General features: G+C 47.6%; 6 protein-coding genes across 6 annotated transcripts; 1 reads left to right on the top strand and 5 right to left on the bottom strand.

The window, feature by feature from the left end:
• Positions 1 to 1521: 1521 nt before the first annotated feature.
• F4813DRAFT_380208 (uncharacterized protein) lies at positions 1522 to 4270 on the bottom strand (the record flags this gene model as incomplete). Its single annotated transcript, XM_049245543.1, has 9 exons — positions 1522 to 2085; positions 2145 to 2344; positions 2408 to 2465; positions 2519 to 2678; positions 2726 to 2793; positions 2848 to 3246; positions 3415 to 3543; positions 3599 to 4121; positions 4197 to 4270. 9 exons carry the CDS (start codon positions 4268 to 4270, stop codon positions 1522 to 1524), a joined length of 2175 nt encoding a protein of 724 aa, XP_049100665.1.
• A 2064-nt stretch (positions 4271 to 6334) lies between these two features.
• F4813DRAFT_42017 (uncharacterized protein) lies at positions 6335 to 8967 on the bottom strand. The gene is made up of 2 exons (XM_049248462.1): positions 8704 to 8967; positions 6335 to 8552 (listed from the first exon to the last, which is right to left on the bottom strand). The coding sequence occupies exon 2, from the start codon at positions 8462 to 8464 to the stop codon at positions 6515 to 6517; it is 1950 nt and encodes a 649-aa protein (XP_049100664.1). The 5' UTR covers positions 8465 to 8552; positions 8704 to 8967; the 3' UTR covers positions 6335 to 6514.
• A 4093-nt stretch (positions 8968 to 13060) lies between these two features.
• F4813DRAFT_395588 (uncharacterized protein) lies at positions 13061 to 15046 on the bottom strand (the record flags this gene model as incomplete). The annotated part of the gene is made up of 2 exons (XM_049247717.1): positions 13061 to 13631; positions 13688 to 15046. 2 exons carry the CDS (start codon positions 15044 to 15046, stop codon positions 13107 to 13109), a joined length of 1884 nt encoding a protein of 627 aa, XP_049100663.1. The 3' UTR covers positions 13061 to 13106.
• A 177-nt stretch (positions 15047 to 15223) lies between these two features.
• F4813DRAFT_356007 (L-gulonolactone/D-arabinono-1,4-lactone oxidase) lies at positions 15224 to 17500 on the bottom strand. The gene has a single exon (XM_049242931.1). The coding sequence runs from the start codon at positions 17167 to 17169 to the stop codon at positions 15592 to 15594; it is 1578 nt and encodes a 525-aa protein (XP_049100662.1). The 5' UTR covers positions 17170 to 17500; the 3' UTR covers positions 15224 to 15591.
• A 1775-nt stretch (positions 17501 to 19275) lies between these two features.
• Positions 19276 to 21087, top strand: F4813DRAFT_380205 (uncharacterized protein; the record flags this gene model as incomplete). The annotated part of the gene is made up of 2 exons (XM_049245542.1): positions 19276 to 19370; positions 19446 to 21087. The coding sequence occupies 2 exons, from the start codon at positions 19276 to 19278 to the stop codon at positions 21085 to 21087; spliced, it is 1737 nt and encodes a 578-aa protein (XP_049100661.1).
• Positions 21088 to 21642: 555 nt separating this feature from the next.
• Positions 21643 to 23534, bottom strand: F4813DRAFT_395581 (GDP dissociation inhibitor-domain-containing protein; the record flags this gene model as incomplete). Its single annotated transcript, XM_049247716.1, has 3 exons — positions 21643 to 22091; positions 22304 to 23376; positions 23461 to 23534. The coding sequence occupies 3 exons, from the start codon at positions 23532 to 23534 to the stop codon at positions 21739 to 21741; spliced, it is 1500 nt and encodes a 499-aa protein (XP_049100660.1). The 3' UTR covers positions 21643 to 21738.
• Between the last annotated feature and the right edge of the window lie 128 nt (positions 23535 to 23662).

The raw sequence follows: 23662 nt of genomic DNA, 5'->3' as shown, positions 1-23662 counted from the left end.
GTTTGGACTGCAAAGCCATAACGGAGATATGTCTAGTCCCTTTTAGAGAGAAGATCACGTCATGTACGCCCCTTTACTCCGGGTTTGGGGCCACGAATTCATGTAAGGAAAGGCGGAGGTACGAAAGCAAAAGATAGAGAGGACGTTGTTATGTCATGAGAAGGGCATTCAGGCCTAGCACAACTCCGCCGAGGTTTTTTTCTAGTCTAATTCAAGTGAATAGACATGTTACGAAAAAGCCCAATTGGAAGTTCAACCAGCGGCGTCAAGGGATTCGGGGTCTGTTTTACTAGGACGAGCTATTTTCACTCGGTCCCATGAACCACCCGGGCGCCCGCACAAGATTTACGAGGGGTTGGAACTTTTGGTCACGCCGGTCCGGGCGAGTGAGCGTCGTAGCAGGGTTTAGGTTAAGGTCGGTTTTGTGATGGTACAACCGGACCGAACTGGACTTGGGTCCGGCTTCGAGACTCGCTCGCTTTATATCTATCCCCCCTGCGCGAAAGAGTTTGCGATGAGCACTGCATGGCATAGCTTTGCTCAGTAGCGGTAGTTCAGTGCTGATATCCAACCAATAGAGGCTGTTTCTACCCATGCGGTTGACTTTTAATTGACTGAGTGAGTGAATGTATGCGTGATTAGTTGGGCTTGAGATGTGTAAATCCATGTAATAAGGAGGTGATGAGTTGTATTATGGTGGCTAGCTTGTAAAATATTGATATCATTCCTGTAGACTTCGCTAGGTTAGTCTTTATAGACGATTGTATTGTTGCGCTCTAGTAGTCCTCGAGCGTGTGGTAATGTTGTGCTAAGCTGGCTGGCAATTATTATGAATCGATATTTTACTGTGGATTGTAGTTGGTACCCATGCATTGAAATAGGAGTTGAGTAATTCGCATAGTCTTATTGTATAAGACACTCAACATCATTAGCATAACACCATCACTAACCACTAAATTAAGCTGCTCAAATTCAGACCAAGTCATAGATTTGCACCGAGACATAGATGCTATAAATAAATAGATGAATAAATGAATAAATAAATAGACGATGATTGGTACCGTACCATATGTATCTCAGAAAGCGGTGCGTATATACGGCATAGCCAAGTAACCCAGCCGTTCCCCACGCTCCGTCCTAATATCCCTACATACATACAGCATCAGAAGACACCCATGTTAATCTTATTCCTATTCCATTTTCCCCCCCAAATCCAAATCCAATACAAATCCGATTTTAAAGCAAACCCCCATAGATACGTAATTAACCCCCATAGATAATTAGATACAGCCTGGGTATAAATGTGTATAGAGGCATATATGTACCTAAAGTATAATGAACGCTCTAGAAACAAATTCGTCATATCATGTCGTAATACTATTTCAGCATATGTATTAACCGCTACTACGGGACCATGGCAAGCAGCGAGTCTCCGGCAACTTGGCCGAATGCTTGCCTCGGCCGAATAGACGCGGTATTACCATTCCGTAGTACATTAGGTGCTACTTATACCGCCTTATCTCAAGGCTGGGGAAGATAACTAGGAATATCGTACGCAGTATACACCAGGCCGGCGGGATCCACTGGAGGCCACTGTCCACCAGCACCATCGACAAGCATCTGTAAGTTACTGTCGAAACCATCATTAAGCACTGTGGCGGGTGGATATTCGGCATAATATTCAGCGGGTTGGTGTTGATACGGATCCATTGTCGTAGGCGTTGGCATAGGCATATGATGGGATGCTTCGGCTAGCATGTCGAGTCCCGAACTTGAATAGACCTGCTGTGGATAGTTCTGCTGCTGAGGCGGGTGAGGCGGTTGCGGCGACGATGATTGTTGGTGATATGGCGTCTGTGATAAAGGCGGGAGATAAACAGTCTGAGCGAAGCCAGGCTGTGTCTGCTGTAACGGTGCGAGTCGCTGGGGCTCTGGATCTTCCCTTACTGCAAGCTGCTCTCGTTCGTCCGCATATGGTGTTGGTGGTGTAGAGCGTATCCGGCCAAGCTGGACGGCTTCAGACTGAACATAGCTCGTGGTTGTTCGGGGGTGCATAATAGTAAGGGCATAAGGCTGAGGCTCTTTCTGTAGGTAAAATTAATTGAACCGAACCTTAGCTATAATTTTCTTATAAGACAGCTTACCCCATCGGTCATGGTGCCAGCCTGGAACGATATCTTCTTGGGATTTGGATCCTGGTACCATTTCTCCAAGCCGTTACACCAAGTCTCGGCAAGAGGCCATGCTTTTTGGCACTCCCTTAGGATAGCCACGATATGAGTATACATATTTCGGCCTTCCGTTTGTATAGTATTAATACTTTGCCCTGCGTGATGGACATCCACTAATCAGACTTAGTAAACGGCATCCTTGATCGACACCCTGTCCGGGAGGGATGGGACTTTACATTGGGGGAATTTGCACAGATAAGATGCCAACAATCCACAACCGTAGATAATAAAGCCCTATGAAGATTCAGCAACAATCTAACCGTGAGATGTTCGTTAACTCTGCTCACAGCCATTTGGGAACCAACTCTCCCTACTTCAACTCCCGATTCGTAATGAGCCTCGATCTGCGAGTACAGTTTTCTGACATTGAAGAATAGTTCTTGCGCCATGCTCTTGTAGAACTTAACATCGGAATGAGAAGGGTTTCCTTGAGCATGCCGAATCATGCTGATTGATATGTTAGCAGAATCCGAAGCTCGGTGACAGTTACGTACTCTTCCATGTATTCTTTACGGAGAACAATATGGCAAAGTCGGAGACAGCCAGTCATGCCAAGATACGCCTGATGCTAGTGTTATTAATATACTCAGAATAAGGAAGAGTAGTATGCTCATACCAGATCTTCTGCGTAGTTCCTGTAGCCGCTCAATGTAACTTTGTTAAAGGTGTGTTCATTCGGAAGATTCTGTTCAAAATCCAGAAGTTTTCGATTCAACATGGAGTATTCGCTGGAGGAATCGTTGGGACGCCCACATTTTCTGTTAAAAAGAAGTCGTCGGGCGATAATTCCCCATAAGTTATGGACCTGCATCAAGGATGCAAATAGGGACCTTGGCTGAAGTGTGGTAAGGCTCGGGTCTTGGAGGGCGGGTGGCGTGCCGTCAAGAGCTGCGCGCCGCTCGGGGATCTTACCGGTGTCGAATTCTACTTCGTCGCCGGGCAGAAGAGCCGTAATGTCGCCGGGTGCGAGGGATAACGGCTTGTATGGGCCGGAATGAAGGTTGTCTTGGCCTGGCTATCCCGTTAGGGGAAATAAAAGTGTAAGTTTGTAGGTTTAACATACTATGTAACATCCACTGCGGGCTCAAAAATATCCGTTAGATTAGCCTCCAATTAATCGAGAATATATTGAGGATAAAAGGCTGTCACATCGAATTGGGATAGTTCAGGACCATTGACTCACGAACGTGCGTCTGGCGGACTCTGCCCGAACCCGGTGCGCTAGAGGCGATTGTTCTGTGATGGGACTATATGCCTCCTCTCGGTGGAGTCGCATCAGGGCAGCCATCCTGAAGGCGATGCCTGCACTGATCTTTTGAAGGTCAGTATTATTGAGTCGTTTAGCTATTCTCCTAAAGTCGTCTTACATAGCTTGTATTTGATTTCCCGCTTCCTTGCTCGGCGATGCTTAGCACATAGAAAGCCTGGCATCTTTCGAGGGTGGGCTGCTTGTAGAGCTCGTGGATAGCCAAGCACTGTGCTTTGTGCATAAATTCGGTTACCGCTGTGAGTCCGTCGCCGTAGGTTTCTATTATGGTCTTATTAAACCTAGCTGAAATGGCGAGAATGCTTAGTAGTAGAAATACGCTGATAGATGAAGGGTTTTCCTTGACAAGTTTAGGAAACATCTTCTTTGGAATGAAACCTAGTTGGAAGTAATTCCTAGTAAAGGTATTGATGCCGTCCACGACGGTATCGACTCCTGGGAGGAATTCCCACTCATTGTCAGGCTTGGGGGGCTTATAGTCTGCAAGAGCATTGCGTGGGAGGCCGGGGGAAACAGGTAACTCATTCTTGACTTTGGAATCACTTCTAGCTTTCCTATCGGCTCTCTGACGCGGATGTCGAAACTGCCGATCTTGGTCCGAGTCTCCACGAGTAGGAAAGACGCTGGCATTGCGTGTCAGCTTGTGCGTCAGCTTGGAAGGGAACGAAAGAAATCTTAGAAGTTAGAGTAATTAGTACCATTCCTCAGGCACATTCGCCTCTATACACGACTTGCACGGAGGTGCTTTGTCATGAATACACTTGCTGCGCATCCGGCGACATCTAAGAAGAGCCCGAGGTTTAGCGACGGCTTTACTACCTATAAGGGTGATACACGATACCTTCGGCATGCAATGGGGGCGCGCCGCTTGATGGGCGCTGCATTTTTAGGGTCGGAATTGACGGTGCTAGCAGGTGTCGTCGGCTGCGGAGACGAAGAGGCAAGTTCAATCTCGGGATCCGGTACCATGGTCATTACCATTACGGAGCTTGGTAAGACGGGCTGGACGGGGGCCGTTTAGCGTCTTGGGTAGGTCGGATCTAAAGTCACAGTCACACGGCGGTCCCAAATTTGGTAGGAATCGGACCCGCGATGTAACTAATAACTAGCTTTATCCATCCCAAGGAAAGCGGCCGCGGCATCAGCAGCTAGCCCAGCTCTAGTCTTATAACTAGTCCTTGTGCCAGACCCGATGCTTTGGTATTTGGTCGTAGTGGGTTATATATCACTCAATATGATAAAGCCGCAGATCGTTGGTGGTATATATTTCGTATATATTTCGTATAGTAGTAGTTATGTTAAGGCTACTCTCATATCACGTCGTATGCATTGGAAAACCCAGAAATGATATAAAAAGGTAAGAAAGAATTGATTTGTGCGGTAAAATAATGATAGAAAATGGCTGGACCGCGGAGCCTTACGGGGATTATCAACCCGGTCGATCTCATAAGGAGAGGGAGAGGAGGGAGAGGCATTCGCAGGCATCTCTGATACTACATACCCCATAGAACTGCCCTAGCCTAGCTCAGCCTAGCCCCAGCTCTTTGGAGATACGTAAGCGAGGCCGGGTAAGGCCAACGTTGCAACGCGGTGGTTCAATCCCGTGTGGTAGGGAAGAAGAAGAAAAAAAGGAGAAAGAAGCTGAAAATAGATGAATTGCAAATATAGACGCTTTGACTTTAGATCCGACAAACTCAGATTGCGGTTGCCTACCTTGTAAGTATGTACACTAGGTATGTATGTTGCATGCAAGGCAAGTACATCCGTTGGACATACATACATACCTACATACCTAGGTACCTACCCAGGTAGTGTAATTGCCTATAAATATTGTACTACATTACACAGATAAGGTACAATTCGGCATATAAACCGGGGACAGCCGGGACTAAGCATTCGGACCGCAATGTTATCGATTGAGGTCCTTTCCGATTAATTCTGGGGGAAGAAATGCAGAAAGCTGCAAGTACATACCTAGGTTAGTTACATATAAATCTACCGCGCTTACAACAACTTAATCTGCTTACGTACCTATGTATGATAGTAATACTGTCCGTGGTTGACCCTAACTATATCAAGATATTCTGGGGCCCCAGGCTGATCGATGCTACGCTCCCGAGACCGGACCCCTTGTCCTATATTTTGATGCCTGCCACACCGCATATCTATTCAGGGTCTGTTGCTCGGTACTGGTATATATGTATGTCGGATCTACTCCACGATGATTTGCCTTTAAGCTTAATTTTCCGGGCCCCAAAGCGGTTACGGCCACCCAGCATATGGGTTGAACAGGCTATTTCTCTACCATATCTCTGTTAATCCTAACAAATTACATAGTGTCTTGGGACAAAGTCAACAGGTAGCTTAAGTATCTAAGCAACGTAGAACCCCGTCTATGGTATATTAGGTACTTGTTCCTAGTTAGAAATGTCAGTATCGGAATGTAACAGTTTAAACATTTACTTAAACTTTGTTTTAAATATTCATTAGATATCAGACATTAGGACTTATCATGCAATAGCATTTCAGCGCAATATATATTGCTAACCATCATATTATATAACTCGAATTTCAGGTCCTCCGTAGCCTCGTCTCCGTAGACTATGCTCGGCCCGAAGCGCCGCGAGCCCCCCCTTTTGAGCCAGCGGCAGCACATCCATATGATAACCTTGAAGCTCCGGTTCCAATCCTTATCCAAGGTCCCTTGAGGCGATCTCACCCGAGCCTGGCAACTCTAATCTACTCGCACTCGCCCAATGCAGACAAAAATAGCAAAACTCCAGGAAACACCAGCCCGCTAAATGCACCAATGCTAGCCAGTACCGCGACCCATTCGCCGTGGGCCGCCACCCTCAGCTGACTCTAATGACTAAGGTAAGTATTATACACAAGGGTCCAAGGGCCAGCGCTGAGAAAAATATGTACGCGCGAAAATGATGCCATGGCTGATGAATGAACTTTTGAGCGTAACAAAAGGAAATGGGGTATTAAGTTAATATAACTGTCGCGTCAAGGATCATGCCGACGTCTCTTTGCTAGAAGCGTCAGGTATTGTAAGAGAAAGTCGTTGGCTTTTCCCCGCGTCTAGGTCCGTGAGTTCTAGATGTTCTAGGTGTTCAATCAAGTCTCCAGCACTACCAGAACCCTGGTCTTCGGAAATGACAATGACATGTTCCGACTTATCATCTTGATTAAGCTCGGCTAGCTTCGGAGTCGATTCGGATTCGCTGGGTGTGATAGGCTGTTGTACGGCCTCTGCCTTGTTTTCGTCGGTTGAAGTCCCGTTCACGTCCTGGCTATTTCGAGTAGACGTATCTTCGACGCTACTAGAATGTATATGACTGATAACTGGGACGACACCGCCTCCTATGCGGCTCCAGAACATTTGGTCCCGCAATCGGACACTCTCTTCCCAAGCAGCCCGTTCAGACTCTGCATCCTCTGTACGCCAGTGTCCGTCTTTCACCATACGCAAGAAGCCGAGGAAGTCACAAGTTGACCTCACACGATCAAGGCAGTATTTGCAAAGAGGATACCGCTGGGCAGAATCCGACTCGCTCGTCCGGAAACGATGGTTTCGCAGGTGTGGCTCGTCCTTACGGGCCTCGCCGCAAAGCGCGCAAGGATAAAATTGGGGTTTGCTGATAGATTGGAATGGGGAAGTTGTAGGAACTGGTTCTACAACAAGAGACCCCTCAGTCATGGCGTTAAGAACAGACCGACGAGCAAGCCAGGAAAGGCCGGGTGCCGTGTCGAGGCGCAAAGTCGGCTCAATATCTTCAGCCAGAACTCTTTTATAAAATTTTGTGTCTTTTAGTGGTGGTAATGGGGCAGAGGAGGCTGTAGATCCTGCACTAAGGATTGAAGCAGGTGTGTTCGGTGTTTGCGGAGAAGTGTTAGAGCTTGATGCTTCGAAGGTAGATAAGGAGGCCGTTGACGAATTTGATGGAGCCGAGGCGTGCCTAGAAGTAAGGCCGAGAAGAGGGTTAAGTCCATAAGATCCAGACGAGGCGCGACTATCAGGTGCTCTCTTCGACGTCTGTACCAGTGACATGAAATCATCATAGGCATGCAGATCGGTCCTCAACACTGGGTGTATAAGGTGTGAGAGATTTGTCGGGTATGTAGGAACAAGCTGCTCTGTAACAGAGTGCGGGCCACCTTCGGATATTTGAGTATCGTCGTCTCCCGATTCGAACTTGCTAAATCCAGGAGATGAAGGCGCAGTGCCACAATGATCCTCGTGCTCGATCGTCATCTGCCCCATGACAAGTTTGAGCTCCGCTAACTGTTCTTGCTGCGATCTTAAAATGCTTTCAGTATCAGCTAGCTGCGCCCTTAATTGTTCATTCTTCCGGTGAAGGGCATCCTGTTCTTTCTTAGCATCCTCTTTGGCTGTAATAACCATCCTGTTCGCTTCCTCGAATAAGGAAACTGTTAATGTCTCGAGCTCCTGTTCGATCTTCTTTTTCTCCTTCTCAACTTCGGCTCGTAATCTCTTCTCTTCGACAATGCGCGCGAGTAGTTTGCTCTTTTCGATTTCAACATTTTTGCGTTTAACCCAGACATCGCCGGACAGCGTTTCCTGTTGCCGTGCTACTGTCGCCTCTAGTTCTTTAATTCGTTCTCGGGAAGCCTCTAAATCTTGTCTTGTCGCCGAAAGCGTATCGTCGAGACTAGTTTGATGATTAATTGCGTTGATGAGCTTCGTGCTTAAAGCAGCAACTTCTTGATCTAAATCGGGGTGAAGATTGCTACTCGCAATAGACGCGGCGCGCGTTCTAGGGTCGGGGATAGTGCTGTGATCTTGATCCTCCATGAGAGAGCTTTGCGATGCCATCCTCCTAGGTTCGGGCACACTAAGAGAATTGACGTTGGTTGGCGGCACCATCATCTCGGCAGCTATGTTTGACGAAGAGTGGGATTTAGCCGGGGATCTCGACCGGGAAATAGCAGACGGAGACATGCTCGAGAGCGATCTAAGATGGCCAAAGGTACGCTGCGGGCCGGGGCTTGAGCTCCGGTGCTGCGACCAGGCGGCGACGTGGATGAAGCTGAGCCAAACCAAGTTAGCATTGCGCACAAGAGGAGAGGCTTGTATATATATGGTATTGATGATTTGGAGGGGCCATGATAGAATAGCTCTGGAGAAATTATAGCGATCCGAAGCTATGCGACCCGCGCTGAAAGGTGGAGGGAACTTACGACTCCAGCTTGACGATTGGCGGACCACGAGGTCCAGAAAACACGGCAGGCCTCTAATGTGATTCGTGGAATGAATAAATATTACAGCGATAATGGCGAAACGATAAGATTGATTTCGAGGATTAAAATGGGATTCCGAAGGTAAAGAAAAAGTTCATGGAGTCGATATCGTGCTATTAATGAGGTTATGGTGAGACCTATGTCGTAGAACCTAAGACCAGCTGACTATCGGCAAAGAGTAAGATGTACGGGTATATGCGTAAATACGTAGTTCAAACTGTAGTTTCTTCAATCAGCACGGTGTCTCAAAAGCCGCAAGAGCGAAAAGCTAATAGCCAGCCAGGCACTCGACACTGGGTGGTTCCGCGAGCTGGTGGTATAGAAAAGAAGATAAAGTCGCTCGGTGAACTCGGCAAGGCAATGAATGAATAGCGATTGAGCGATTGAGGAGAATGCAGTCTTCCCATGTGCTAGTGGGCAGCTGCGGAGTTGGTAGGAATCAATGACAGGCCTAGGCGCTTGCGAAAAGCACCCAACCGACCTATCCATGTAAGTGGACAGGGGGGATCACCAGCCTAAAGCAGAACCAAGGTGGCGGCCGGATTGTCCAGGGGGGTATCCAAGTAGTTGTACAAATATGAAGTAAACTGTACCTTTGGGGGTTGTCGCCGTGGTCGTAGGCGCTAGTGTATGTGAAGTGTTCGTCCCTTTTTTCTTTTTTCTTTTTTTTTCTTTGTTCGCGAGATAGTACAATACAATAAAACTCCCCTCTATGGAATGAAGTAAGAGGATTTCCGATTAAAATTCTAGCAATAGAAAGAGCAAAAGCGTCGATTGAATAAGTCGAGGAAGAAACAGCTAAGCAAGCAGTCTAGGACCAGCGCTAGACGCGAACTGCGAGGGATTGTTTGGTGTTGATAGTACAGGTTATGGGACACGAGGAGTGGTGGTGGTGTTGGTGGTGGTAGTAGTGGAATGATTAATTAACGAGTGCAGATTGAATTAGGAAGTATTAGGATAGGTACAGGTGGTACAGATGATAAGTTAGATTGTACAAATGGTAGTATAAATGGTAGGCTACTGCTGCGGCCGCCACCACCTTTATTAGGTCGACCCTTAGTAAGACCTTGGAAAAGATCGAACGAACGAACGAACATTAGGAAGTTGCAATTGAACTCCTGGAGATCGTTGTTGAGTTAGGTAGGTGCGCGCGCATTCAACAAACGGAACAACCTATCGGAGCAGATGGGGCATGTGCGCTCGTGGGCATTGCGCGTGCTGGCTTACCTTATGGTGGAGATGTTTTATCAAATGTAGCTATTTTCGTTATGCACGCTATCATAAGAGTAAAGAAATATAACTATGTAATGCAATATGTATATGTCGTCATTGTCTTCCCGCAAACAATTGCCTAGGTTCAATACCTACCTACCTACAACAATTACCTACATGAAGCTGCATAAGCATCTACAAATGGTTATATTGATAATTGATAATAATTGATAATTGATGCCTATGTGGATTAGACTACTACTAGCTTCATTTTCTTATCGAAAATGCATAGCTTCGTTCGAATCGAGTCTATGACGGAACCTTGCTTTTTCCCCATGGTCGTCATTGTCGTCCCAAAGCGTCTTGGGTTTCGTTTATTTCCAAGGTTTCGTTTTGGATCGTAGTACAGTTTTAACCCCGCTGTCACACGTTGCCGCAGATATCTTTGCTAAAGAAATAGCTACCGATAATCAGCATTTACACAGTGCATGTAAATTCCACCGTGGCGCGGCCGATCTAACTTGAAGGCACACGGCGTTTCACTGACTCGGTAGGCTCCGTACTAAAAAGAACAAAGACCCTTTAGCCAAGCAGAAAGCCTGAAAGCCTTGCTGCTTCTGTATTTTCCCGCCTGGGCGGATCCCTTCCTGGACCAGCTGTTCCAGGACCGTTCAGAAGCTAATCGGCCCCCTCACCCACGCAGCCACGGTAGGCTTAGAGCTTATGTAGAGCCCTCTTCGACGAATGCAGTTGGCTCTCGGAATGAAGGCAGATTTTTGGGATTGCCTAGGTTAGCTGGTTAGGTACCTGTTATCGTATCGACCCCTGTCGCGTTTCTTCAGCGCTTACACTTTCACACTACAGGCTCGGCTCTCGTCCGATGTTCCTCACTTCGCACTTCGTGTAAGAATGACAAATACGACTGGGTTTGGCTGCAGTGGCTGCAGTGGCTGCAGATGAGGGGCAGAACGAGTCCATCAGTCCCATCAGATGGATTCCATCTGCATTCGATACGACAACATAGCAAGACAGCACGCTTTATCGATTCTGTCTCCTCTTACAGATACCTAGCACTTACTGTAAGCCATCTTCAGGAGATAAACATCAAAGTAGAGGTGCTTTGCAAAAGTTTGCGGTACCTTAGGTACCTACAAACCTGACAGCAGCCGAGCCTCGAACTTCGAACTAAGAGATCCGGCCAGAAACCGCATGATTCTAGCCCAGCCCGGTCATGAAGCGTCTTTATCCGCATGACCTCCGGGTCCGTCTGTGCGTTCGCCTCAAGAGCGTCTTTTTTTGTGTTTCTACAGGGAGTTTCGTCACTCTCCCTCGTCTATAATAGAAACATTGAATACCTAACTTACTTTCATTATCGCGCCCCTACATATGAATGAATATAGCTCCTATGAATATCTATGAATATAGGTATTGTACCTAATATTTGACAGGGACAAGACACGGATATCTTCATCCCTCAAGCAGCCAAGTTACCGTGATGGCCCCCATGGTCTCTCCAATCCCTCTCCCGCCCAATCACCCGTGCAGTCAGACGGGATGTTGGGTAGTAGCCCGCTGCACGCAATCAATTCTATCATTCAGGCACCACGACGGGAGTGGAAATCCTCCAGCATCGCTATCTCACCATGCAAATGACCAATACATATTAGACCCATACATGTCTAGAGCCTAGAACCTATGCCATCAAGACAACTCTGTCCTCCACCCTCTTCCATATACATATGTAAGTGTACACTATGTAAATGGCAAGTCGCATTCTCCATCCCGCCTGCAAGAGGACCGTGCGGGAATCGAGTGGGTAGCATCCCGCGCGCCCATGTGCAAGACGTTTCAAGACCAAATCTGTCTGTATCTATTTCCGGACGTCAGCTTGACATCTGAGACCTATTGGCACTATTTTCCCCATATTATCCTCCGTATTCTTCAAGTTCAAACGTAGCGAACCAACAAGCACCATTCCGTTTTCTAACACTCGAACTCTCACAGCCACCGGCATCACCTCCATATATGCTGCCTCCCGTCCCGCGCCGCCTTGTCCATCCATCACCAACCCACTATCAACCAACCAACCAGCCAACCAAACCCAGCCCATTTGTGCAAACCCATCAGTCCACGTCCCACCAGGAACAACGTCATCCGGCTATCTGCACCTGATCAGCCTCACTTCTGGGTTTTCACGTGGGTTCCAGATCCGCCCGTCTGTTCCTGCGTCTGCTACAAACCTAATCTAGTCCGCTACTTCGGGAGCAGATCGTATCGTTACCTATCTGGCTTTCTACCGGTTTAGCGGTGTAGGTAGGATGCGCGGATGGATACTTGCAGATATGTACCAAGGTAAAACGTAGAACGCGTGACACGCGTCAGATATCGTTAGAAATAATTCTTGTAGTAAATGGTAGATAATAATGGTAGGTCTGGATATGTTATGTATGCATAAGCCGGCTCCCAGTGTAGGTGGTTCATCAACATCAAGTAGTCTCGCCCCCAGTCTATTATACTATGCCACAGCGAACAACTAGCAACATCAACAGCAGTTGTGTGATTGGCATAGTGCTCGATCAACTCACATAACCAAGTATCTTCATTTAAGCCACCAATCCGCCCCCTACGGCAAGGACCCATCTGTGTTCCTTGACACTCGGGTAGATGCTTACTTACCTACGCACGGGTGAAGCCCTACATAGGGGTATCGACTCTCCATCTTCGATGTGATACATTGGTGTCGTCACCTTAGGTAGGTACTTAGCTAGATACCCAGTCTTCCAGCGGTAAATAGGCATAGTTAACACATCACGTAGTAAGTAGTGTTCACGCGTACATCTACGTACGTAGGTATTGATTCTATAAACAATTATACCAGGCGTACTCGAGATATTGGCCAATACCTCTATAACCTAACGAGCGACAACCCATAGAAAATAAACAACAGTGCCAACTCCGTGCTATCGTGTGTTCACTCACTGCTCAATAATACAATCCCCATATAATCCAGCCCCTGAAACCGCCTGAAAGGGTAACATGGAACCCCATAATAACGACTCTCCTTAGGAGCAACATTTCCTTTCCCTTCCCCTATTCACCTCTACGAACAAAACGTCCCTCGTCCAAGTTCCTCAGGAAAACATAATCGGCTGCTGGGTAATCAGCTCTGCGATGAGGGCTTTCGCCTTTCTTATGCCCTCCACAAAGGGACGTCCCGGTGTACTTTGTAGTCTACGTCGTACCCGCAATATGATTTCTTCGCAAAATTCCTCGCTGTTCTCATCTATCTTGTTTCCGGACGACCGCATTTCGTCCCTGAATATCTTTGCTGTATCCGCTACTAGGACTACGTACTGAAAAGAATATGCCATGTAGGACAGGAATACTTTCCGGGTCTCCGTCGCCGTCGTATACTTGTACCGCCCAGGGTCGAGGAGAGGAATGTATATGAAGCTGAAGGGGCCTTTTCCTGATTTAGCTGATCCTGATGAGGTTATTATTCTAGGCGATCCCAGTTTTAATTCCTGTTTTGGGGTTGATTCTGTGCCCTCGGCTGTATCTGTGCGAGAAGCTTTACAGATGACTTCGGCTATTCGCTTCCCCAGAGTGACAAAAATCACAGGACGAGTGGCCCTGACGTAATCCCACATATACGACTGCGTTCATGTTAATTATAAATAGGAGACGTTATCGAATAGACAGAGAAGCTTACAGTAAACTCATTGACATATCCTGGACCGAACCGTCTAAAAAAAGGCGCAAAGGAATAAAAGGGGACAACATTGGCATATGAACCAGTCTTCTTCCCGTGCAACATTGCCTCCCCGATCAGAATCTTCATAATTAACGCATCGACAGTTTCCCCCTCGAGGTACTGTTTGTCGTTGTAGATGTCACCAGGAGGGATGCCTTTTACAGCAAACGTTAGTAGGGGCCGCTCCCCTTCGGGTTCGAAAGGGAAAGGGATCGCCTGTTGTATGAGACTCCGGCGCGCCTCCAAGCTCATGGCTTTCGGGAAGGTGTTCTGGTTGTTTCCAGGCCGAGAAGATTTGTACATTTGTTGTGACAACCGTTTGAACTCGGGTTGTAGATGAACCGAGGGGCCAGATACTGAAGCCGGGGGTTTGCTTCCGCAATATACAGTTTCCAGCAAGCTAAATTCATCCTTCGGCAAGTCATCAGGTAGTAAGGGCGGCTCCACGTCGCGGTTGATAAGAGACTTGAGGTCGAATACCGCGAGTGATGCTTGATATGTGAGATTATCCCAAAATACTACCTCGCTGTTACGTTCCGAATCGAAGAGGTCGGGGAGGATGTAAACTCGGACACCGTTTGCCACACTCGGCAAGGCCACATTTACTGCCTCTAAAAACTCTGGGAGAACTCCAGAGAAAGGATTACGGCCAAACTCCTCATGCAACAGTTGAGTGTTCGTGAGTGGTAGCGGATCGTCTGATGATACTGCGCGGGAACCAATATACCGGACAGTTATGTGAGCGTTGGGTGTATCATTAGCACGGTTACCACCCTTCCGCGAAATGAGAAAATTCAACCATGTCTGCGACTCTTCGAATATAGTCTCCTCCTGTTTTAGATGTTCTATCAGACGGTGGAGTTGGGCTAACGAAAACGACCATGACACCATGAAAATTAAACGTCCAGCTCCCGTTTCCGCAAAATGATTCTGGTTAGGTATCTTTGGCGTCATTCGGATCAGCTTAGATAAATCGTCGTCCGGAATACTCAGCGGGCAGGTCAATAATTCCTTCCAGGACCCAATTCTATGTCGTGTGTATTCAAAACCCGCTGGACCTGGGTATTTAGGAGGTAGCAAATAGTCGACTTTATTTGAGAAGAACTGTGCGATAGCCTCCTTTTTTACGTTGATATCCGCCTTACTACTCGCCACTACCTCCCATAGTTTACGAACGACTTTGAGCTCCATTTTTCGTGCTGATTTCTCCAGTGCCGGGTCAGCTTCCCTTAGCTTCTCATCGTAAGGGACATTAAGCATTTGTTCAAAAAATGACTCCGGGACGCCTGGGAAGCCCGGGACGTATAAGATGTCCATGCTGTCTAAACTGTTCAGCAGTGTAAGCGGCCTAGAAGTCTCCAGGGGGGGCCAATGATGGTTAATTTGAATATGATTCGGATGTCTTGATAAACGTTTTGATACTTGATCTATCAGTGTTGGTGAACGGATGATAGTAAAAGTCTACCTACTCATACATTATTAAATCATATAGACGTATGATATAAGCTTTACGTTTGAAGCTACTTGAATACATGGAAGCATTCGCGGCTTCTTTACATTCAACTTGGCTCCTGCAACGGATGGGTATCGCTCCTCCTTATAATTACAGGTAGGTACGTGACAGGAGCTCACAGCCTAAGGTGATAACCTTCTATAAGAGATATAAAGAGAGTCTATATAGTTTTACTACTCCGTGGTTTTATGCAGAGCCTAATCTCAAGCCTGTGTCATATGTAGGCTCAAAAAGGTCATTGTGGGTTGTATAAATAAACTGGGAATTTGCATCGATATTGGTCATCAAATCTACATCCCCAGACGACCAAGAACATGAATAGAAACCCAAACCAACCGGAAATCAATGGCTACCGGGCGCTCCCAACTACACCTTCGAATATCACACCGCCCGCACGACTCCTTCTCTCTCGTTTAATTTCTACCTCCTCAAGCGGGAGAAGGGGTCCACTCTCGAGTACGAATCGTCGATGCCATGCGCCGACAAACAGGCCATCGGGATCTACGCTTTCCCGAACCTTTCGCCACTGACGCAAACTGCTGCCATACATACTTTCGATCTCTGCACCTTCTGTCTCGAAGTTCTTCGCCCAGTGCGGTCGCCCGCCTAGATCCCGCATTAGCCACTCGAAAGCCTCGTAGTACCGAGCCCGACACGGCGGGTCGCTATGATAAGGCCTGTAGAGGGTGGCGTTGAGATATAGCGTTGGGCTGTCCTCGACTGTCGGGTCGAGATATGGCCTGCTGTTCGGCATTAAAGACTTCGGGTTAGAAGGCGACGTGTTGGAGACTCGCACTTCGACAGGCGCATGGACGTAGAGTCCCTCAGCTGAGAAGGGTATGTTATGGGGTACGTAGTCCGGATCCGAGGGGGGAAGCTGATTGAGCCAGCTGCTCAATCGTCGAAGAGCCTCGGGACCTTTATGGAGAGGAATAGCCCACTCATTCACAAACTGCGAATATAGGCAGTTCATCAACAGTGCCTTGCGGCTGGGTTGGACGGCACTGCTTGTCGTGCCGTTCCGGAACCCGTACTGCATGCCGAAAACGAACCACTCGATCCAGGGGAGAACTCGCGGAAAAAACTGCGAGGCATAGAGCAAGTTGTGATAGACGTAGTAGCCTAGGGTGTTGTCATAGTATGATACTTTCGGATCTATCAGCGGTTCATCCGTCTTCTCCGCAGTCCACACTACTGCGCGCCGGGTATACGGGTACCACCAAACCCTGACGAACTCGGTCTGTGTCCAAAGATCCCTTTCCCACGCGTCAAACATCTTCACGTCAGCATCAATAACCTGTTTCCACCGTAGGGTGAATTCGGGTACGGCTCGGAAAGTAACCTCAGTTATGATGCCGAGTGCACCTAAAGAGAGGAGGGATGCCCGAAATAGCTCAGGGTCGTCCTCGGAGGAGCAGAATTTGGTGGTACCATCTGCGACGGTTACGCGCAAAGATAGGATGTCCTCAGACATCAGACCATGCTTAAGGCTTGACCCGTGAGTACCTGTGGAAATAGCGCCGGCGATGGACTGCTGGTTGATACTACCAAGGTTTGGCATAGCAAGACCGTGCTTCTCAAGCTCCTCGCAAAGCGCATACAGCCTTATTCCCGATTGCATGACCACGACGCCGGTATCCGTATCTACGGACAGTATGCGATTATACTTGTCGAGATTTACTAGCCAGGACGAGGTGCAAGTTAGCGAGCTGGGCGAATGGCCGCAACCAGCAGTAGTGAGACGGCGACGACATTTGTGCGCAAGTTTCACTATCTTTTCAATCTCAGGTAATGTCTCCGGCTGGAAGTAGAGTTCTGGCCGCGACAGGAAAGTTTTCGCCCAAGTGCTGTGGACGTGATTTTCCTTGGCGCGGAAAGGAATGCCATCAGCGCTCTTAGCGAGCTCAGAGGCGATGAGAGGGTCCATTACACAGGATCCTACGTTGACAGTACAATACTAGGTTAGGTTAATATGATCTCCAATATCGATCTTCAAGATTTTCAGGGTCCTGTGGAGCTGGAGGGGTGAGGGGTGAGATATCGTGTGCGTCAACTTATCCCTCAATTACCGTAACCGGGTACGGGGATGGTCAAGATGAATCAACATAACAGGTACGAGGATAATCTCTACGTTCCCCCAAATTAGAGATTATAAAAGGTTAGCAATGGTTCGATTGAGGTGAATAGTGTACATAGGTAGTTAGCTAGGTAGGGATGAGGGGCGGCACTTAATAGATTAATAATGTTCTAGAACAATTCTTAACTCGAGATGTTAGTGGAGTCTTGGCAATGCAGTCGTAGATCTTCGTCACCATTGAGATGTGTGATTGGTTCATCTGAATTATATAATGCTATTGTTTCGACTATTACCTCATGCATGTACCTCATGCATGTACGGTATTAGAATGGAATGTACTATGTATTGATAGATATATCTTCTAAGATATGCCTTAAATGAAGTCTTTTATTGTACGAGAATTATTTGTCAGATCTCGGGAATATCCGATCCAAATAGCCCTAACTTAAATGTTAACTTAAGGATATCACGCAATAGGTTCTTTACATTGCTATGCTAATCGTTTCTTAATGCTGATATGTGCAGCGGTAGGAGGTTAGTTTTATATTATATATTACTTCCAACTTATGTTTAGTTCTATTAATTAGCTGTACCTAAGTTAATACTTTGTAGGTATCACAATAATTTCTCATGATTAAAAAACATAGTCAATGTTATATAATCACTTCTAGTCGTAGATGAAAGAAGCACCATCACCTATTTAACAACCGAGAGTTGATATTCGAGTATTATATTCGTAAATGGGCACATAATCAAGGATATATGCAGTTTTTACAATTACTATTGTGCATTACGAAAATGCGGCCGAGTTAACAATATACATAAGCGAGAGCAAACAATGTCTTCAAACACCACAACAGCCTCTCCTTACTTGATTCAAGTAATATAAATAAAATACTTGACTAATGTAACTGTAATTGCAACCAGAGCGTCCCTCTAACTGCCTTATAAAACTAGGCTGATAAGTAATGATGAATGCCTGGAAAATAAGACGTAACAATTAATGAAGGTGTGCAAACGGCAACGTATAAGTGTGATACATGATAATTCAACAGAACATCATCGAGCCTCTTCTACAGCCCTACGACTTTAGGAGCACATGCAGGTACATACACGTATTATATGCAGCGTGTAAAGGTGTAGGTACCTAACGCACCTGGCAAGGTATCGGCGCCACTGAACTAGCAGCCAGACGTACCTACCTAACCTAGGTATGCAAGTCCAGCGCAACTTCCTTAACAACCAGCACCTTTCGAGATTTAGAAAGTGGCCATCATGTGCACCTCATATTTTTATAAAAAACCTTTACAAAACTTCCAAGGTCACAAATCAGAAACAACTCAGCAGCCCCGCCTTCATATTCCCCCCCTATTTCTCAAACATCCTCAGCATCATTACAATTCCCATAAACACTTATCCGTCGTGAATAAATGAACGTTAACATCCTTTGGGTCCTACTGACCTATAATATAACTGATATCAAGGCCATAGCTTTCCCTTTGATTCGATTAGACGCGAAACGCGTCACGCGCCAACCCCCTAAACCTCCCTAACCCCTCTTCACGATGTTCTACAGCCACGAAAGTAAGTCTTAACTCCTCTTATCAACTCCTTATAAAACGTGTAATCTTCACTTACACCGCGTTATAGTTCTCACAAGCCGCCAATATGGCGTTGCGACTATATGGTAAGTGGCTTGTTCCTGGTACTCTTCCTTAGAGCCTCTCGTCTATTGTATCGGGAAACCATATATTGACTCTGCTAACGCGTCAAAGGCTTGTCGCGACTGTTGGAAATCGTTCAAGTACTATGAAGGTGACCCGAAAAGCGATACAAGAAGTCGACGTGCAAAAGGCATGTGGAAAGATCATCGAGCCAGGCGCGCCAGTTGCCCTGCGCCTTCAGGGTCATTTGCTCTACGGAGTATCGCGCGTCTATAACCAGCAATGCTCCTATATGCTTTCCGACTTGCAGAAGATCCAGGCGCATATGCATATCTTCTTCACAAAATTTGGTTCGAACCAACTCGACCCAGAGGCAGGACAGACAAGGTAAGAGCCCTAAGCGCTCAGGGAAGTAGATAGTGCGCGCGAGAAACCGGTTGTGACTGACTGGTTATTCGCCAGACCAGAAAATATCCTGATTATGAATGATCCCGATTTCGTCCCAGATATGCGTCTTCCGCAGTTCGATCTCGACGCTTTGGTAGCAAATAGCCAAGCAACCAATAAGACATCATCTCAGATGTCCCCCTTCGACAATACCCTTTTATCAGGCTCGGGTAGTCAGGGTGCGGGTTTCAACATACATTTTGACCTACGCCATTCAGATTCCCCCGATCCGCAAGGATCCCCTTTCGGTCTTCAAGGGCTCTCATCTTCGCAGAAACCCGAAGCAGCTCGATTCGTTATCGACCAAGAGGATGAATTCGCAGGAGCAGGTGACTGGGGAATGGAGATAGACGAGGACGGAAACATCATTGAGCTGAACGAACCAGCCATAGTCCAAGACGAGATGGAGCTACCCCCTCTCCCACCAATGGAAGATGAGAGCCAGGAATATGTGAATCGCGAGCAACAGGATCAACAAAATGTTGATGGCGAAGGAGATATCGTCATGATGAAAGCGGCGCAACCAGAAGTAGGAAACCCCCTAACGGAGCAACCGCAAGACGAACATAATGCCTTCCTAGATGATGGTCCCCAGCAAGCACCTTCCCGACGAAAGAAGAAAGCTCATATGCCGGTTGTCGACGAAGAAACGCAACTCTCAAGAACTACCATAAGAGAGTGGCAAAGAGAATACTTGGATAACTGTGGCACTAGGAAGGGTCGACCTGGAGCAGCGCAGGCAAAGGCGAATGCTATGCTACTTACATTCGGCCTTGGTTTAGGAAATATCGGGCAGAACTTGGCTGTTCCTGGAATAGTCCATCCGCTAGCCCTTGACTTTTCGGGAGATTCCCTATTTACTGCCCTTACTGGACTTGAGATACCAGAGCAGCGCCGCGGTAGACGTAGACGCCGATCTGCAACCGAACTCATTAAGGATGACGAGCAAGACGAGCGCCGAGTCAAGCCGCGACTTGATAGTGAAGCCGACCAGCAGGGCCGTGGTCTAGAAGATGATTATGTTTTCGACCAAGACGCACAAATAGTTCATAGTCCCCCTGAAGTTGGCCGAGACGCCCAAGCGCCTATGTCCGATCATCTTTCTTCCGCCTTGCGTCTGCCCTGGAACCGAGGCTCTTCTGCTGTGCCGGGCTCATCTATTCGCGGCTCTGCGAAAAAGGGCCGAATCCCATCCAGTCCCCTAGCAAATCGCGGTAATATCCAGGACATCATACGCTTTAGTGACGGTCCGGCATTCGGCGATGACGGCTTCGATATAGGCGGTCTCCACTCGCAAGACGACTCCTTCGACGAGTTGCAACTAGTAGAGGACGAAGTAGAAGCAGACGAGCACAAGAAGGACGAGTGGCCGACTATCGATATTGAAGGAGGGAATTTCCTTTCGTTCATAGACTCGGCGATCCGCGAGAACGGCGAGCGTCTCCAGGACGAGGATTTCGACGAAAACCGCAGATGGGTCGCCTTCGACGACGTGTTCGTGCCCCGCGAGACACCGCGCGCGACAGCCGCGCAGGCTTTCTATCACACACTCTGCCTAGCTACGAAGGGCAGATTAGAAGTCCAGCAGGACGGCGAACCCAACGTACCCTTCGGCAGTATCTGGGTGGGCGCCAAGCTAGCTGATGCTGAGGCGTAACTAGAGAAGGACTAGAGTCGTACGCATATAATATCCGGGCTCGTTGCTTCGGTTCGGCATTCTTCACCGACGTGTATCCTTATTATGTCTAGCATACCTACTTACTTAGGTATCTACTATTGCGACGATGAGATCTCCGCTGAGGCTAGACATGTGAGTGGATATGTGAGTGCGCACTAATACTACTACGGTGATTCCTTCTGCTTCTAGACAACCCTACTGACACCGACGCTAGGAACCGAGGATATAAGCTGCTAAGATTCGGAAAGGGGGATGATTTGCGTTGTTAATATTGCTCCAAGAGAGTATAGTATGTGTTGGCTTTCGAACTGGTATACTAGATCCGATGGATGATAAACGCTACCCTGGTCATTTGACCGGAATATCGCGAGGCGAGATGAGAGTGATCATAGTCTATAATCTGCGTCGTATTCACTTCTTCGGTATATGCACGTTTAAGGAGTACTTTAGGTGCCTAGGGTAAGCTGGCTTTGTCGCTGGCTCAAAGGACGGGACCTAGCATAGGTACTTAGATACGATACGTTGACTTAATGCATAAAGGCATAAAATAATCAGTCCTATTGTTCATTTGTGGCTGATCTAAGATGGCGATCAATTGACTATGTACTCACACCGAAGCGGACTAAATGACTAATCATAAACCTCGTCGTCATCGCCCACGCCCTCGCGATCTTCGAACACCATGTACTCGTCTCCCGAGGCGGTATCGCCCATGACTAGTTTCCAGGCATCTTTAACCGGGCCCAGACAACTTTCGTCAAAGGAGAGGTTCAGAGATGGTGATGGGAATGCAAAGGTACGAGTTTCCTCACGAGTTGTGCTCGAGGGCTCTCGCGCGCTGAGGGATTGCTCGTACTGTAGTTTGTACAGACATACGGGGGTTGGACTTCCCTCGGGAGTAGCAGCAGCCAGAAGATCACCTAGAGCTGACTCGAGCCGCTGTGTAGATTGAGAACTTGCTAGAGTAGTCAAGTATATCACGCCTATACCATAGAAGCGATGGTTAGCTATATTTTCTCGATTTTCATGCAGTAATGAACATGTAAAAAAGAGAAATTGGTGCAATCAGTTTGTCAGAGGTTGTTTTCCTCAGCGCGAAGCTCGGACAATGTAGATAAGTATTCGTTATGTTGGATCATCATAACACCAGGGGGAAGTAGGGTAGAAAATATGATGGGAAAAAATGAAAACTTACTTTGACCGGCGGGACATTCGCCTGTTTCATTGGAATGCACAAATGCGTAGATTGGGCCGTCCTCCCTTGTTGGGCCTGGGAAGGCTACCACAGCGACAACTGGGGTCGGAGCGCCTTCTACCACGATCTCAAACAAGGATTTGAGGGGCGAATTGACTACGGCAATGAGCCGCGTGATAGTTTGCGCCCCAGGAAGAGCGTCTTGTTGCGACGTGACTAGCTTTGTCGTGCGGACTGATATTCCATTTGACAGCTCAAGCGAGATCTCATGGCCATCTGAGCTATCGCTGACCTTTGCTTTGGTATCGAGCATGTAAATACCGCCACCTACCGCTCCGGCACGACACGCCACTTGTGCAACTTCTGAAGAGCCACCCCATTTAGGATATACAGCGCAGAAGCCAGGGCCAAATAGGCCCATAGAGGTAAGGTGACGATTAATTGTAGCCAGGCCATCCGCCACCGTAATGCGGCCATCTAGCGTCAGAGTCAAAGCGAGGATATATTTCTGCAGGTCCTCGCCTAGCTTGAATTCACTAGCTAGGAATTCCGACAGCAACTTCCGCTCTTGACCCTGCCAGACGGTCTTCTGCTCCTCAGAGTCGTAGTCGATGACAAATTTGAGGAACTTCATCAAAGACCGTTTGGACTTGACCGGTATAGCCTGCGTGACGAACACATCTTCTCGACTACTGGGAATTCGGGCTAGCTTCGAGCTGGACTCGCTTGCTTCTGCGTCGAAGACGAAGAACGAGCCGACTGCGAGGAACTCGACTTGCCTATATGCCCGAGACGACACGAGCTGTTCTAGAAGCTTGGAGCGGGTGTGGATGATTTGGGGTGCTAGGGCTAGCGAATATGCTCGAGGGAAGGATAGGCCTAGGTCTGTCGCATCTGCATGTTTCCATGCTTTGGCATTCTTGAAGATAGGCTGCTTCCCTGCTGTTGCATGTTCTTCACTGTGTGTAGCAGCCCAAACATCCGCCTCCTGCAGACTAAAAGCAGCTTCATGCTCGCCGTAATAATCATTCGGGTCAACGTGTAATATGCGTTTGTTCGACCGCGAGAGAGCTCTTCATCGCGGAGGCAGACTAGGTCAGTCAGACGAAGCTCCCGACAATACGTATGCTACTCGAGAACAGAGAGGTTTTGCTTACAGAGCCAGTAGCGACTGCTGCAGTCCCGTGCCGCAGATCACCACGTCCCATGGCTCGTCTCCCAAGGATTCCATGATGGAGGGAGGAAGAAAAGGGTCATACAGGGTTTGCTTTTCGAAAATTTGTAAGATGGGAAATGGAGCTTCGAAGGTGGAGTCGAACTAATTGCCTATGCGCGGAAGATGACTAAGACCGAAGATCC

Source organism: Daldinia decipiens (genome assembly GCF_022478715.1).
Source record: "Daldinia decipiens strain CBS 113046 unplaced genomic scaffold F4813scaffold_12, whole genome shotgun sequence".
Classification (NCBI taxonomy): domain Eukaryota; kingdom Fungi; phylum Ascomycota; class Sordariomycetes; order Xylariales; family Hypoxylaceae; genus Daldinia; species Daldinia decipiens.
This window is presented reverse-complemented; position numbering and strand designations above follow the sequence as displayed.